This window comes from Lonchura striata, chromosome 37 (assembly GCF_046129695.1).
Source record: "Lonchura striata isolate bLonStr1 chromosome 37, bLonStr1.mat, whole genome shotgun sequence".
In the NCBI taxonomy this organism is placed as follows: domain Eukaryota; kingdom Metazoa; phylum Chordata; class Aves; order Passeriformes; family Estrildidae; genus Lonchura; species Lonchura striata.
In genome coordinates, this window is record NC_134639.1 from 817442 (window position 1) to 832821 (window position 15380).

Genomic DNA, 15380 nt, shown 5'->3' on the forward strand with positions numbered 1-15380 from the left:
CAAATCATTCCAGTAATGCTCCACATTTTCAGTGGGCATCCTGTCTCACCCTCATCCTGACCCTAAAAATACACCAAGGAATTCTAAAATAGCCATTAGGAAGGTATAACAATTCTCTAAAAGATGCCAGAGAAAGCCTTCAAAAATCCCCTAAGTATTCCTAATAGCCCTGCAAAAAAAAAACACTCAAGGAAGCCTGCTCTGCCTCCAAACCCCTTCCTGTTGCCCTCTAGCCCACAGATGTCATCCCTACCTTTTCGCAGCAGGTCCTGTTGTCCTCTGAGGGTTCTGGCGTTGTCCTGGTGCGAGGGTCGCTGCCCTGTCCCACTGGGAGGCTTCCGGTGTGGTCTCGCTGTCAGGCTTGCTGTGCTGCTGTTGTTAGGGGTGAAAAGGGAAAAGGCTGCTTAGGGTGAGGTTAGGGCTGGGTGAGGGGTGCCGCACCTGTACCCTAACTTGCCTCCTAAGCTGTACCCTGTAGCCCTGATCTCCACTGGACTGTCCAACCCTCAGACCCTCTCCCTTCACCCCTGACCCCTCCCTCAGCCCCCCAGCCTCAGGCTCTGGCTGTCACCCTTGAACCCCCCTTTGCCCCTCAAGCCCCTCTCAGCTGCCCCTCAGCTCCTGTGTGCCACCCTTAATCCCTCTCCTCTGCCCCTCAGCCCCCAGCTTCTCTGTGTCACCCTCCAGCTGCCCCTGCCCCCCTCAGCATCTCTCTGTGTCACCCACTGTCCCCTCCCCTGTTCCCCCCTCAGCTCCCAGCCTCTGTCACCCTCAAGCTGTCCCTCAGCCTCTATGCCATGAAAAGACCCTAAAAAACCCACAAAAATGCCCTAAAAAAACCCTCATCTTCAAAATGTCTTAAAACCCCGACAAAAACATGAAAATAGCCTCAGAATGCCCTTAAAATACAATAAAAATACTCTACTTTAAAAAGCCCCTAAAACACCCCTAAAAACCCCCAAAGAACCTTTAAAAAATATCTCTAAATATTCCTAGAAGAGCTCTAAAAATAGCCCCAAAATCCTTAAAACACATTGATGAGACCCTAAAGAAACACCGCAGCGAGGAAGGCTGGAGAACACGAAGCCGCGCTCCCGGCCCCGGGCGCAGCGCGGCTCCGGCAGGAAAGCGGCTCCTCCGGCAGACAGAGGCGGCGCCACGCCGGGAGACCCCCGCCCGCTGCCCCCGGCCCGGCGGGGCCAGCACCGGGCCCGGGGGGCCCCGGCGGCGCCCGAGCCCCGCGCCCGGAGCGGACGGAGCAACGGCACCGGCCGGCACCGGCGCGGCGCCCGCGCCGCCTCCCCCGCCCGCCGGCCCGGCCAAAGCTCCGCTCGGCTCCGCACGGCTCGCACCGGCGCGGCTCCGGCGGGCCTGCGGCAGCCCAGCCGCGCCCAGCTCCCCTTCCGCCCCGGCCAGCCCCGGCACTGCCGGCAGGGCTCCGCGCCGGACCCTTTGCTGCCGGGCCGGGGGCAGAAGAAGCGCCCCGAATGCAGCGGCACAGCGCGATCCCCGCCCTGCCAGCGCTGCCACAGCTGCAGCTCCCTTCCTCTGAAGCCCCGACACTGATGCCACGCTCCGGCGCTCACCTCACCCCAACAAGGGAAAAGAAATGTAGGCTTCCCTTCAATCGTGTCCCCTAGAAGAGAAGAAAAGAAGTGGCTTTCCTCAAATGATGGCAAAAGGGGGCTTTTTACATCAGTCCAAACCCCTTAAAAGGTGGGACCACAGGACTGCCCCCTCCAATTCAACCCCAGGATGACAAAATTTCAAAGGGAAAGGAGAAAAGTCCCCGCTATAAAGGCACAGCACCGGCTCACCTGCTTGGCTGCTGCTTCTCGGCACAAAGGTTTGTCCCTGGGCTCCTCCTTTGAGCAATGCTCCACGTATCCAAGTGGGGATCCAGGTGATCCCCCGGACCCTGTCCGAAGCGCTCACCGTCCTTCCAGGAGACAGCCCCGCGAGCCCCCCACAAACTCCTCTTCTTCAGCAGCTCCGTGCAAAACCTGGCTGAGGCAAACCCTCACCCTTAAATAACCTCCCCCTGGCAGGACACGCCCCTCCTCCTCATCAACTTAACAGCTCGCACCTGTGGCTGCTCTGAGCCCTCATCAACTTAACAGCTTGCACCTGTGCCTGCTCTGAGCCCTCATCAACTTAACAGATCGCACCTGTGGCTGCTCTGAGCCCTCCTCATCCTCACAGCTCACACCTGGGGCTGCTCTGAGCCCTCATCAACTTAACAGCTCACACCTGCTGCTGTTGCCACTCTCCAACAGCGTCTCTTGGTCTCTCCCTCTCCAGCACACAGCCCACTTCTCACAGACACAGATCCAACAGAAATCTGCTACAGGTGTCGGCTTTTCTTAATCCACCTGGTTACACGATTAAAACACATATATGCATTGATGGTCATTGAGAGAAAGCTTTCCCCTGGAGAAAACAGTCCTTTTGCCGGCACACTTTGATACACCATGGCAAAAAGCAGAATCTGCACCAAATCCTAAGACCCCTGCCGAGGAACCCAGCCCTGCCTGGGACACCCAAAGCAGCAGACCTCGAAAAAGGAGGGGAAAAGTCAAGCTTGGAGTGGAAAAAGAGGATAGAAGTACAGCAGCCTTTAAAAATGCCTGCACGGAGCAATAGTGGGAATCAGACACATTTCTTCTTTCCTTGCTTTCTGTGATGACATAAATAGGAAGTAAGAACACTTTAAACAAAAGGCAGACCTAGGATTTTACAGGTCTTTATTTTGGCAGGCTGCATGACAAACACCTCTTCAGGGACTGCGACGCCTTTTGGGGAATGGCAGAGAACGGAGGCAAAAGGTGCCGGGAGCCCTTTCTGTTCCCTTCAGCCCCTGCAGCTGCTCCGCTGGTTTCAGGGCACTCGCTTGGTTCGTTCCTAGAGAAAAAGGCTAGGGCATGATTTTCAAAACTACTGCCCGTCCCCAGTCAGAGTTTCCTACATTCCTGGGTACAAATGAGTGGATGGAGAGAGTGGATGGATGCTGTCCAGCAGTGTCCCCAGGGGCATCTGGAGTGTTCACACTGCTGAGCTGAGAAAAACTCACCAAACCCAGCCCAGGGGCCTGTGATCCTCCACCCACCCGGGGGAACTCCAGGCACTGTAAACAGAGGCCACAGCACACACCAGGCTCTGCTGTGCCCGGTGAGGAGTCTCTGTATGAGCCCTGAGCCCTGGCATCGCCTCCCAAACACCACAGAGACCTCTTGTGCCATCAGAGAAAAGCCCTGGAGCAAACGTGTGTCCCCAGCACGATCAACAAGAGATGCAGAATTACCTCCTCAATAAAAACACTGTTTCTGATGGAAATGTTACCTCTGTCGACTGTGAGGATTTTATAGGAATACTGGCTCAAGAATTCAGTGACTTCAGGGATTCCATACCACAGGTTCCTGGGACTGCTTGGGCATCCAGAGCCTATAGTATTGGTTGAACTGGTAGAGCTGAGGATACTTAGCAGCTTTCAGGGACTCGGGATCTTTGTCACAGAGCTGGAACGTCACGCAGGGAGCAAGGGGTTCTCTCGGAGAGTGCAGGAGGCCAGTGAAAACAGCACCAAGGTCCTCCACGACGTCTGCTCCTAGAAAAGCCAAATAAATTAAACTATTGACATGAGCACAGACACTGGGGCAACCTTCCTTACTTTGGGCCTTGCCAGCAGCCCACAGAGCCTCACGCAGAAAAGAACTGATCGAGATCAAAAAGTGTTCCTAGTGACCTAGACAGGTGCTCCTGGCCACTGAGGTACCTGAAAAGCCCTCCAGACATCATCAGCTCTTGCTTAAGCAAATAATCCACATTCACTTGTTGTGCCAAAAACACGCCCGGCCCTTAACAGGGAGAGACCCTGCCAGGCACCGCCTCAGAGAAGAACCGAGCTGTACTGGGGGGACACACCCAGGCAACGTGTACAAGTTAAACAGAATTTTCTCTCAGAACTGGGACTTTCAGCACCCCCCAGGTGCTACTCGACTGCCACAGACACACAGAGGGCTTCGTGAGGTGCTCTGGGGTTGGCCAGTCCTGCTCCAAGCCCTGCTGATGCCCCGGTGGTTTTAAGGATGTCCTCAAGGAGGTGGTAGAACCTCACAGTGTTTGCCCCTGGAGCTTAATTTCTGAAGTTTTCCTTGGGAAACGCACCCACTTCCTACTTAACAATGCAGTCCCCTCTCCCTGCTCTCGGGAAGAGCTGCCCACAGGCACAGGAACCACCTTCCTCTCCTGATCGCCACGCTCTGCCCTTAAAACGCTGTTACTGAGGCCAGCTACTTCCAGACCAAGACTGTCCATGCAGGGACAGTGTCCCTTCTCTTCAGGGTCAGGGAAAAAGGGCAGAAGCACCTACAGAGCTTCAATGCCCCTCCTGAGCACAAAGCACCATGAATCTGAACCTCCTGCTGCCTGCAGGGAAGATAATAAAATGCCTCAAGGTAAAAAATTATAAACGGTAAAAAATTATTACAAGAGGGTAGAAGTGATGCCGCTTTCACTCCACTGCTAGAAATGACACATAAAACAAAAAAAAAACCTGTACCTGTTCCGTTTTCAGACTGAAACAACAGCATATTCCTGGCTGCTCATGCAGCAGGGACAACAGCACTGAAGGGAAATGTTTGGATAATCACGTCTTCATTTAAAGAGAACCCAATTCCTTCATCTAAGCCATCACTGCCCTCCATCAGAACAGCCAGCATATCCACGACATCTAATAAGCGAAGGAAAAAATGTAAGCAGAGGATCCAGACTGACTGGGAAAACAACAGAGGTAGAATGCAACATTCCAGGAACACAAGGTAGCTTTTTAGTCACAAAAAAATGAAAAAAAAAAAAAAACCCACCCAAAAAAACTAAAAAAAAAAAACCCAAAAACCCCCAAAGGCACATTTGCCAGGCAATACAATGTTAGGGGCAGCACAAAAATCACAGCTGTACTTCAGTCTGCCTTTCAAAGCTGCTGTCCAGCACAGGTTGCCCACAGAAGCTGTGGCTGCCCCCGGATCCCTGGAAGTGTCCAAGGCCAGGCTGGACAGGGCTTGGAGCACCCTGGCATGGTGGAAGGTGTCCCTGCCCATGGCAGGGGTGGAACGGGACGAGCTTTAAATAAAGGTGCCTTCCCATCCAAACCCTTCTGGGATTCCACGATTCTGTGAGCAGCCCCAGGCAGAAGGACTAGATTTCCATTGTGGTTCGGAAATGCTGCTGCAAGAGCACAAACAGATTTCAAATACTGTTCAAGTGGCACAACCACATCAAAAATTACGTCTGGGGGTAAAGTGGCAACTCTGCAATTCCAACCTCTGATACCAAGGACACATGGAGGGCTGAATCCGGGGGGAGTTCGGGGTCCGAGTCGGGGTCGTCTTCATGAGCCACCAGCCTGGGGACCCAAAAATTGAAAGGAACCCCAAATCATGGGGGGGACCCAAAATTGGGGGGGTCCTGGGGGGCTCTGGAAGGTCTTTGGGGCATCCCAGGAGGAATTTTGGGGTGTCAGGGGGTTTTTGGGGAGTCATGAAGGGAATTTAGGGGGTCTCAGTGGAGTTTTGGGGCTCCCAGGAGGAATTTCAGGGACCCTGATGGGAATTTTGGGGGTCCCAGGGGGGCTTGTGGTGTCCTGAGGTAAATTTTGGGGGTCTCGGGTTTTTTGGAAGGAATTTTGGGGGTCCCAAGTAGAATTTTGTGGGTCCTCTGGAGGGGTTTGGGGTTCTGAAGGGAATTTTGGGGGTCTCAGGGAGTTTTTGGGGGGTGCCAGGAGGAATTTTGGGGTCCTGAAGGGAAATTTGGGGGTCCCAGGGGGGTTTTGGGGTCCGAAAGGAAATTTTGGGAGTCCCGGGGGGGTTTTGGTGTCATGAAGGGAATTTTGGGCTTCCCAGGGGGTTTTTGGGAGGAATTTTGGGGGTCCTAAGTAGAATTTTGTGGGTCCTAGGGGGGGTTGGGGTCCTGAAGGGAATTTTGGGGGTCTCAGGGGGTTTTGGGGGGTCCCAGGAGGAATTTCGGGGACCCTGATAGGAATTTTGGGGCTCCTGGGGGGGGTTTTGGGGTCCCGAAGAGAATTTTGGGCGTGCCAGGGGGGTTTTGGAGTCCTGAGGAGAATTTTGAGGATCTCAGGTGGTTTTTGGGGGGAATTTTGGGGGTCCCGAGTAGAATTTTGGGGGTCCTTGGGGGTGTGGGGTTCTGAAGGGAATTTTGGGGGTCCCAGGGGGGTTTTTGGGGTCCTGAAGGGAATTTTGGGCGTTCCAGGGGGAGTTTTGGAGTCCTGGGGAGAATTTTGAGCGTCTCAGGGGGTTTTTGGGAGGAATTTTGGGGGTCCCGAGTAGAATTTTGGCGGTCCCAGGGGAGGTTTTGGGGTCCTGAAGGGAATTTTGGGGGTCCCATGGAAGGTTTTGAGGTCCTGGAGAGGTTTTTGGGGGGTTCTCAGGGAGTTTTTGGGGTCCCAGGAGCAATTTCAGGGGTCCTAAAGAGAAATTTGGAGGTCCCAGTGTGGAGTTGCGTTATTTGTATGTTTTATTATCCCTGTATTATGTATTGGTTTATTCCTTTGTACCCCCGTGTGCAACTTGGTTTATCCCCAGTTTTCCCGCCTTGTCCTCCCTTCCCGCCTTCCCAGTATCTATCCATCACCCTGAAAGAGACATTTTACCCCCCCCGGGTGCCTTGTCTATCACTCAGTGCCCCTTCCCATCCATCCAGAAGCTTCTACTCAGGGCACCGGGTGATTGGGCGAGGACCTGGGGCTCCCCCCATATCCTTCCCCCATTGGACCCCACCATATCCCCCCATCCCGGAGCCACCCCCTATCCCTATCCCCATTGGTCGTCGGTTACCCCTCCCTTACAGTTTATAAGCCAGTGCAAGCACCTTGTGCTTGTTCCTGTTGGCTGGCACCGTTCTAGGATATTTGGCCCCGTTGGGCTACAATAAACTCGGACTTAGCCCCCAGCAGGATCCGCTCTTCATTTACCACCGCGAGGCTTGCTAGCGCTGCCCAGAACCCACAAAAGCACTCTCCAAACCCCAGCTGGGAGCGGCGGAGGGTGCCTCCATCACCCGCCCTCGCCCCACAAGAGCTAGCCGGGGCTGAGAGAAAAGGGATTTGGGGCGGGAGCGCGGCAGCTGGCGCCCAACGTGCGGCCCCGTTTTCGCGGCGTTGGACCCCTCGTTTGAGGATTGTAGGGTCGTGCGGACCCGAAGATCCCAGGACGTGTTTTGGGGTCCTGAAGGGAATTTTGGGGCTCCTGGAGAGGTTTTGGAGTCCTAGGGAGAATTTTGGGGGTCTCAGGGGCTTTTTGGGAGGAATTTTGGGGGTCTCGAGTAGAATTTTGGGGATCCTGAGGGAGGTTTGGGGGTCCTGAAAGGAATTTTGGGGATCTCAGGGGGTTTTTGGGGGTCCTAGGTGGAATTTCAGGTGTCCTGGGGCCTATTTTGAGGGTCCCAGTGGGGTTTTGGGGGTCCCAGGGTGATTTCGGGGTCCCGAGGCTGATTTTGGGGGATCCTGCTGGGTTTTTCTGGGGGTCCCGGGAGTATTTTTGGGGGATCCCGCTGGGTTTTTTTGGGGGTCCCGAGAGTGTTTTTGGGGTCCCCCTCTCACCAGTCCATGGCCGGTTCCACTCCCTGGTTCCCGGTCAGCGCCAGGGCCTTCGCCCTGCGGGACCGGAGGGCTCCCGCTTATTTTTGGGGGGGTTTTTGGCCTTTTCCCCATTTTTTGCCTTTCCCGCATTTTTGGGCTCCTAAACCGTTTCTTTGTGCGATTTTCCCACATTTTCAGATCTTTTTCCCACTTTTCGGCTTTCGCCGACTTTGGTCACTTCCCCCCCATTTCCGATCCCATTTTCGCCCTTTCATCCCCAATTTTTGGGCTCTTTTCCCATTTTTAGTCACTTTCCCCCCATTTCCGCGTTCTCCCATCCCGATTCCAGGTTCCTTTTCCCGCTTTTTGTCCTTTTTTTCCCGTTTTTTCACTTTTTTCCCACATTTTTTTGGGCACTCTCCTGGCGCAGTTCCCGCGTCCGGTCCCTCGTGGCAGCTGCGCACACGCAGGAGCCACCACAGAGACGGTCCATAGAGATGAATGGGAGGTCCTCCAGGAGCATAGAGACGAGCCGGAAGTTCCATGAAACCATAGAGACGAACAGGAAGTCCTCCAGAAACCATAGAGATGAACCGGAAGTTCCATAAGATCATAGAGACGAACAGGAAGTCCTCCAAAAACCATAGAGATGGGCTGGAAGTTCTATAAAACCATAGAGATGAACCGGAAGTCCTCCAGAAACCATAGAGACTAACCGGAAATTCCATAAAACCATAGAGATGAGCCGGAAGTCCTCCAGAAACCATAGAGACGAGCCGAAAGTTCCATTTTTGTGGAGAAATGATGGGAAACAAGCCCATTCTATAATGTCAACAAGTTTCAGTTTATTCCAAGCACGCATGTACAGTTATACCCGTTATAATGAAGCTCATACATATTGCAAAACTGAGGGTCCTCATTGGTGTCTCTAGAACAGGTCAACCCCGCCTTTGGGGCTTTCTATGCTTTGTTTTCCCTCACACTTATCTCTTTGCTGACTGTTCTGCTGCTGGGAACCAGCTCACCCAAGGACGTAAGGCGCCACCGCTGAGCTGCCTGCAGCCCAAAACCCACCCAAAAATACCCCAAAATTGTCCTAAAAACACCCCCAAAAAACCCACCCAAAAATACCCAAACCCTCCTAAAAATACCCAGAAAACTCACCATAAAATCCCCAAAACCAGCCCAAAACCCTCCCAAAAATACCCCAAAAAATCCACCCAAAAATACCCTAAAACCCACCAAAAAATACCCCAAAGCCATCTCAAGAATACCCAAAAACCCTGCCCAAAACCACCCTGAAACCCCAAATTAACCCTAAAATATCCCTGAGCTCCCCAAACCCCAAAATTTCTTCCCCAAACCTCAAAATTCACCCCTGACCCCCAAAATTCACTTCTGGGTCTTGTCCTCAGGGGCCAGCGGCTGCCGGGGCCCCCCCAGGCCCGAGGGCAGCGCTCTGAAACCCGGCGGGAGTTCAGGGTCCGAGTCGAGGTCATCCTTATGAGCCACCAGCCAGGGGACCCAAAAACCTGGGGAAACCCCGAATTGGGGGGGGACCCAAAATGGGGGGGGGGGGTCATGGGGAGTTCTGGAAGGTCTTTGGGGCATCCCAGGAGGAATTTTGGGGTGTCCGGGGGTTTTTGGGGAGTCGTGAAGGGAATTTTGGGCGTCTCCGGGAGTTTTTGGGGGGACCCAGGAGAAATTTCAGGGGTCCTAAAAGGAAATTTGGAGGTCCCAGGGGGGGTTTTGGGGTCCCGAAGGGAATTTTGGACCTCCCAGGGGGCGGTTTGGAGTCTTGGGGAGAATTTTGGGGGTCTCAGAGGGCTTTTGGGAGGAATTTTGGGGGTCCCGAGTAGAATTTTGGGCTTCCCGGGGGGCTTTTGGGGTCCTGAAGGGAATTTTGGGGGTCTCAGGGGGTCTTTGGGGGTCCCAGGGGAGGGTTTGAGATTCCAAAGAGAATCTTGGGGGTCCCAGGGGGATTTTTGGGGCTCCTAAAGGGAATTTTTGGCTTCCCGGTCAGCGCCAGCGTTGCGGTACGGACAGCTGCTGGCGCGGGACAGAAATCCGCAACGCGTGGTGGCATGGACAGTGGCCGGCGAGGGACAACAAGCCTCCCTCGCCGCTGCCATCCTTCTCCGGCGCCGCCGCTCAGCCGCCTTCAGCCCTCCCCTCTACTCACAGACTCGCTGCTCGCTCCCGCCCCTCGCCCATCCCGGTGGTTTTGGGGTCGCGCTGGCTGCGGGGCTGCAGTACCGCCCTGTGTCCACAAGGCGGCAGCACTTGTCCAGCGAGTCCGCGACAAGATGGCGGCCCGTGGGGACCTTGACGGAGAGAGGTGTTTTTTGCCGATGCCTGTCGGCTCCCGCCAAAAACCCGCACGCTCGCGGCGCTGCTGACCCCACAGCCCGTGTGCACGGCATCGGAACCGCCGCGGAAAATCCCGTCGGGGGGCGCCGGCGGTGCGGGAGATTCAGGCGGTGTAAAAAACAGACACGGGTCCTCGAATTTCAACGTCCTCGCCACTCCCAAGATGGCGGCCGCGGGCGGCGGGCTGCAGTGCCGCTCTCTGCCCACACGGCGGCAGCACTGAGCCGTCAGCAGCGAATGCCCCAAAGATCCGCGCGGGAAAGAACGGAACAAAAAACCTGCCTCTGACCCGATAGGAACCGAAAGAAAAAACCTTTCCTCTTAGACTGCATTTCAATAGAGTTTATTTTTACATTTTCACATTTATATTCACATTCGGATTTGTAATGTGTATTGATGTATAATTGTATTTTTATAATTTCTTACATTTATTCCTATTATATTTTATTCCATTTTATATTTTTATATGTATGTTAATATATTGCTTACATATTTCTATAGTTATATTTGTATTTCTAAAAGGTCAGTTATTGAGTTAAAAGGGAAAATAATCCCTGCGTCCTTTCTTAATCGGACAGTTTAGTCTTGAAAAGACCTTGCAACAAGAGTTAATTAGCTGTTTTGTGCCTTGCTAAGGGAAAAGCTGCCGAACTCGGGGCTGTGAGACGGTGTCACTGGTGGGAAATAATAAACACCCGAGTCCCAACACGGAATGCGACTCCCAGCCAGAGCCCTGGCAGCTTTCATGCTGGAGAAATGTGGAGAAATCCTGGAGAAATGTGGAAAATCCTCCAAAATCCTGGAGAAATGTGGAGAAATCCTGCAAAGCCGGCAGGTTCAGGAGGCAGAGTGGCCCAAGGGACAGGGACAGGGCTCCTCCTGTCCGTGTGCAGCAGGAGAAACCTCCACGTCCAGTGGGATGGACTGGGACAAACTGGGATGAACTAGGACCAGCTCCCTCCCCTTCTCCCTGCCTCTCCTGGTTTAGGGTAATTTTGGGAGAAAAACCTCCAAAGGGGCTTCCTCTGGAAAAACAAATTCAAGCGGCCCCTCCCGTCAAGCTGGTTTGGGAGAAAGATTTCCCTGGAGAAAAGTGGGGAAAAGCTGGTTGTTTCGCAGGTAAAGCATTCACCGGCACCCAAAAACCCTAAAAATATCAAACCAAACAATCTCTTGCCGCTCCAAAAGCGACGACAAGCCCAGAAACGTCCCCCAGTGTGCTGCAGCCCGGCTCGGCCTCTCATCAGTCCCTCAGGTGGGCCAGGTGTGAGGAGGGGATTTTAAGGGTTCTCTTTTGTCAGGGGTCTGGTTTTGTTATCGGTACATTTAATTAGTGACCCCAATTTATCTGCTATCCATAAATTTGATTAGTGACTGACTGGAGCCGGCTTTGCCCACAATGGTGTTTGTGTGGGAAGGGGCTTGAGGGGGTTTTGGCAGGAAGGATTGTTGGGGTGTATCGGGGGGGATTTGGGGGAGCTGAGGCTTCTTGGGAGGGATTTGGGGACCCCAAGCCAGAGGCACCGGGAGACGCAAGGGCGGTTTGGGGGGGATCTGGGGGTCTCCAGCGTGTTTTGGGGGTGTCTCCGTGGAATTTGGGGTCACCGGGGCCTCGGGGGGAGCAGAAATCACAGCAGGACCGCAGGGCGTGACTGAGCAGAGTTTATTGGGGGGTGGTCGCCCCGTCACAGCCCCCTGTGACTGAGCAGGGTTTATTGGGGGGTGGTCGCCCAGTCACAGCCCCCTGTGACTGAGCAGGGTTTATTGGGGGGTGGTCGCCCCGTCACGGCCCCCTGTGACTGAGCAGGGTTTATTGGGGGGTGGTCGCCCAGTCACAGCCCCCTGTGACTGAGCAGGGTTTATTGGGGGGTGGTCGCCCCGTCACGGCCCCCTGTGACTGAGCAGGATTTATTGGGGGGTGGTCGCCCCGTCACGGCCCCCCCTCATCCCGACCCCCCCCCCAGCAGAGGCACCCGCAGCCCGGCGGGGCGGGGGGCGAGGGGGGTCGCCCCCCGACCCCTCCCCAGCCGGGGCGGCGGCGCTTCGGGGGCTGCGGGCAGCAGCGGGGCGGGTCGCGACAGCGACAGCGACAGCGCGGGTCGCGATGGAGAGCGGCGGGGCGGGGAGGGTCGCGATGGAGCGGGTCGCGATGGAGCGGGTCCCGATGGAGCGGGTCGCGACGGGCAGGGTCCCGATGGAGCGGGTCGCGATGGAGCGGGTCGCGATGGAGCGTGTCGCGATGGAGCGGGTCGCGATGGAGCGGGTCCCGATGGAGCGTGTCGCGATGGAGCGGGTCCCGATGGAGCGGGTCGCGATGGAGCGTGTCGCGATGGAGCGTGTCGCGATGGAGCGTGTCGCGATGGAGCGGGTCGCGACGGGCAGGGTCGCGATGGAGCGGGTCGCGATGGAGCGGGTCGCGATGGAGCGTGTCGCGATGGAGCGGGTCGCGATGGAGCGTGTCGCGATGGAGCGGGTCGCGATGGAGCGGGTCGCGATGGAGCGGGTCCCGATGGAGCGGGTCGCGACGGGCAGGGTCGCGATGGAGCGGGTCGCGATGGAGCGGGCGGCGCTGGGCTGTGTCGCGACAGAGCCGGCGGCAGCAGCATCGCGGCGGCTCCGCATCCTGGGGGGCTCCGGGGGGCTCCGGGCTCCAGGGCCGGGGGTCCCAGGGGGGCTCCGGGCTCCAGAGCTGGGGGGTCCGGGGGGACCCGGCTGGGTCTAGGGGGGGCCAGGTGGGATCTGGGGAATCCCAGAGGGGTCCCGGGACACCCGCGGGGTCCTGGCGGGGTCTCGAGGGGTCCCAGGGGGGTCTCGGGGGCTCCGGGTCCCAGAGCTGGGGGATCCGGGGGGGCCTGGGCAGCTCCGGGCTCCAGGGGCTGGGGTCCCACGGGGGTCTAGGGGGGTTCGGGGAGTCCCACGGGAATCTCGGGGCGTCCCACGGGGATCTGGGGCGGTTCGGGGGGTCCCACGGGGGTCGGGGGGGGACGGGGGGTGCCTTGCGGGGCTCGCGGCTCCAGAGCTGGGGGGCCCGGGAGGGTCTGGGAGGGGCTCGGGGTGGGTCCGGGGAACCCCAGGGCAGTCTTGGGGGCTCCCAGGGGGCGCGGGAGGGACCCGGGGGGTCCCAGGGGGTCTCGGTTCTCCAGATTTTGGGGGCCCGAGGGGGTCTGGGGGCGCGGGGGGCTCTCCCGGGTGGAGGGTCCGGGCTGAAGGCTGGGGGGGCCGTGGGGGTCCAGCCTGCATCCCCCCCCATCTTCTCCTCCTCCTCTCCATGGGGCAGCTGTGGGGACCCCCAAAAGGGGGAGGGTGGCGGCGGGAGCCCCCCGGGGCCCCCCCAGGTCTGGGGGAGCCCCCCGGGGGTCTCATCCTCGGCTGAGCTCCAAGAGAAAGGGTTCTGGGGAGAGAGGGGGGCATCAGCAAAACGCCCCCGAAAGCAGTGGGGGCTCCCCCGGACCCCCCAAACCACACACTCACCTTCCACTCTCCGAGGGCTCCGAAAATGGGGCTGGGGGCGTGGGGGAGCTGCAGGGAGAGGCGAGGAGCAGTTTTAGGGGTATATCTGGAGCAATTTGGGAGCGTTTGGGGGGCGCTTTTTGGAGCACTCACTGTATCCACAACACCGAGTGGGCTGGGGGTCCCAGCAGGGGGGTCCCCCGCATCCCACCCCCCCAAAATGAGCGCTGGGCCTGGGGGTCCTGGCCTCGCCTCTCCCTGCGGTGCGCCCTGACCTGCTGGAGACAACGCTTTATTTGGGGAGGGAAATACAAAGGTAAAAAAAACCCCTTTGTGGTAAAGACCCGGTACCTGGGAGCTGGGCGGGGGTCCGGTGGGCCAGGAAGACCCCCAGGTCCAGGGGTCCCCGTCGGTGCCTCCTGAGCGCGGCCACGAGCCCGCGGCGCCGCTCGCTCACCAGCTCCCGCCCCACGAACGCCCCGAAGCCCACCAGCAGCGAGCCCAGGCCGGCCGCCAGCTCCTTCAGCGGCTCGCCCGGGACCCCCTCCTCAATTTGGGGGGCTGGCGGGGGGCTGCCCCCGCTGGGGCTCAGCAGGCGCCGCACGTCCAGCGACTTGACCATGTGGTTAAACATGCCGCGGTGGGACAGGCGGTTCTGGGTGATCACCACGGGCTTTGGGGGGCGCAGGGGGCTCCCCAGGGCGAGACCCCTGCCCGGGCGGGGCAGCAGCCAGGGGGGGGCCCGCTGGGAACCCCCCACGGGCAGCCTGGGGCCAAACTTGGCGGCGTTGCGCTCCCGCTTGGTCCGCAGGCGCTTGGATTTGAGGGGGATTTTGGCCGGGGCGGCGAGCGGGCGGCTCATGGCGGCGGCTGGGGAAAAGATGGGAAAAAGGAGGTGTTTGAGGAGTTTTCACCCTTCAGGTGCCACCCACCGCCTCCAAGGATCCCCGTTCCCTCCATGGAGCCCCTTGGCACTCACAGGACACCAGTTCACCCCACAACCCAGGACCTCACAATTATTCCCCAGATTCCCCCCATTTCCACCTCAAAACCCCCCATTTCCACCTCAAAACCCCTCATTTCCCCCTCAGATACCCCCCAAAATCCCCAGTACCCCCTGAAGTGCTCTCAGACCCCATTCCAGCCCCCATTTCCCCCTCAGGGTCTCCTGTTACCCTTAGGACCCAGAGTTCCCCTCAAAACCCCTCATTTCCACCTCAAAACCCCTCATTTCCCCCTCAGATACCCCCCAAAATCCCCTGAAAGGTCCTCAGACCCCATTCCAGCCCCCATTTCCCCCTCAGGGTCTCCCATTACCCTTAGGACCCAGAGTTCCCCTCAAAACCCCTCATTTCCACCTCAAAACCCCTCATTTCCCCCTCAGATACCCCCCAAAATCCCCAATACCCCGAAGTGCTCTCAGACCACATTCCAGCCCCCATTTTCCCCTCAGGGTCTCCCATTACCCTTAGGACCCAGAGTTCCCCTCAAAACCCCTCATTTCCACCTCAAAACCCCTCATTTCCCCCTCAGATACCGCCCAAAATCCCCAATACCCCCTGAAAGGTCCTCAGACCCCATTCCAGCCCCCATTTTCCCCTCAGGGTCTCCCGTTACCCGTAGGACCCAGAGTTCCCCTCAAAACCCCTCAGCTCCCCCTCAGACAACCCCAATACCCCCGAAGAGCTCTCAGGCCCCACTCCAACCCCCATTCCCCCTCAGATCTGCCCCCAGAGCCCCTCCATTCCTCTCCAGGACCCGTATTTCCCTTCAGCATTCCCAAATTTCCCCATTTTTCCCCCAATTCCCCCACCCCACCTGCCCCCCCCCACGCCTCACGGTGGGCGGGGCCAGCGCCGGCGGCCGTTAGGAGCTTGAATTTTCCCGCGCTTCGCTGCGATTGGTCCGCGGCCCCAGGGCTCGGCCGCTGATTGGCTGAGGGCGCAGAGGCGGGAAAGGCGCTGCGAGG

General features: G+C 57.6%; 1 protein-coding gene and 1 long non-coding RNA gene across 3 annotated transcripts; both read right to left on the bottom strand.

Annotated features, from left to right (window-relative positions):
- Positions 1–1621: 1621 nt before the first annotated feature.
- LOC144248012 (uncharacterized) lies at positions 1622–3745 on the bottom strand. 2 transcript variants are annotated; one of them, XR_013341423.1, is made up of 3 exons: positions 3302–3745; positions 2251–2372; positions 1622–1636 (listed from the first exon to the last, which is right to left on the bottom strand). It is a non-coding gene; the product is annotated as an uncharacterized LOC144248012 (long non-coding RNA). The 2 variants fall into 2 exon arrangements; XR_013341422.1 differs by lacking the exon at positions 1622–1636 and adding an exon at positions 1900–1918.
- A 3863-nt stretch (positions 3746–7608) lies between these two features.
- Positions 7609–14273, bottom strand: LOC144248006 (uncharacterized). Its single transcript, XM_077789809.1, is given in 6 exon segments — positions 7609–7666; positions 8009–8254; positions 11935–13363; positions 13366–13480; positions 13565–13701; positions 13763–14273. Coding segments are annotated over 6 exon segments (2496 nt in total).
- Positions 14274–15380: the final 1107 nt, after the last annotated feature.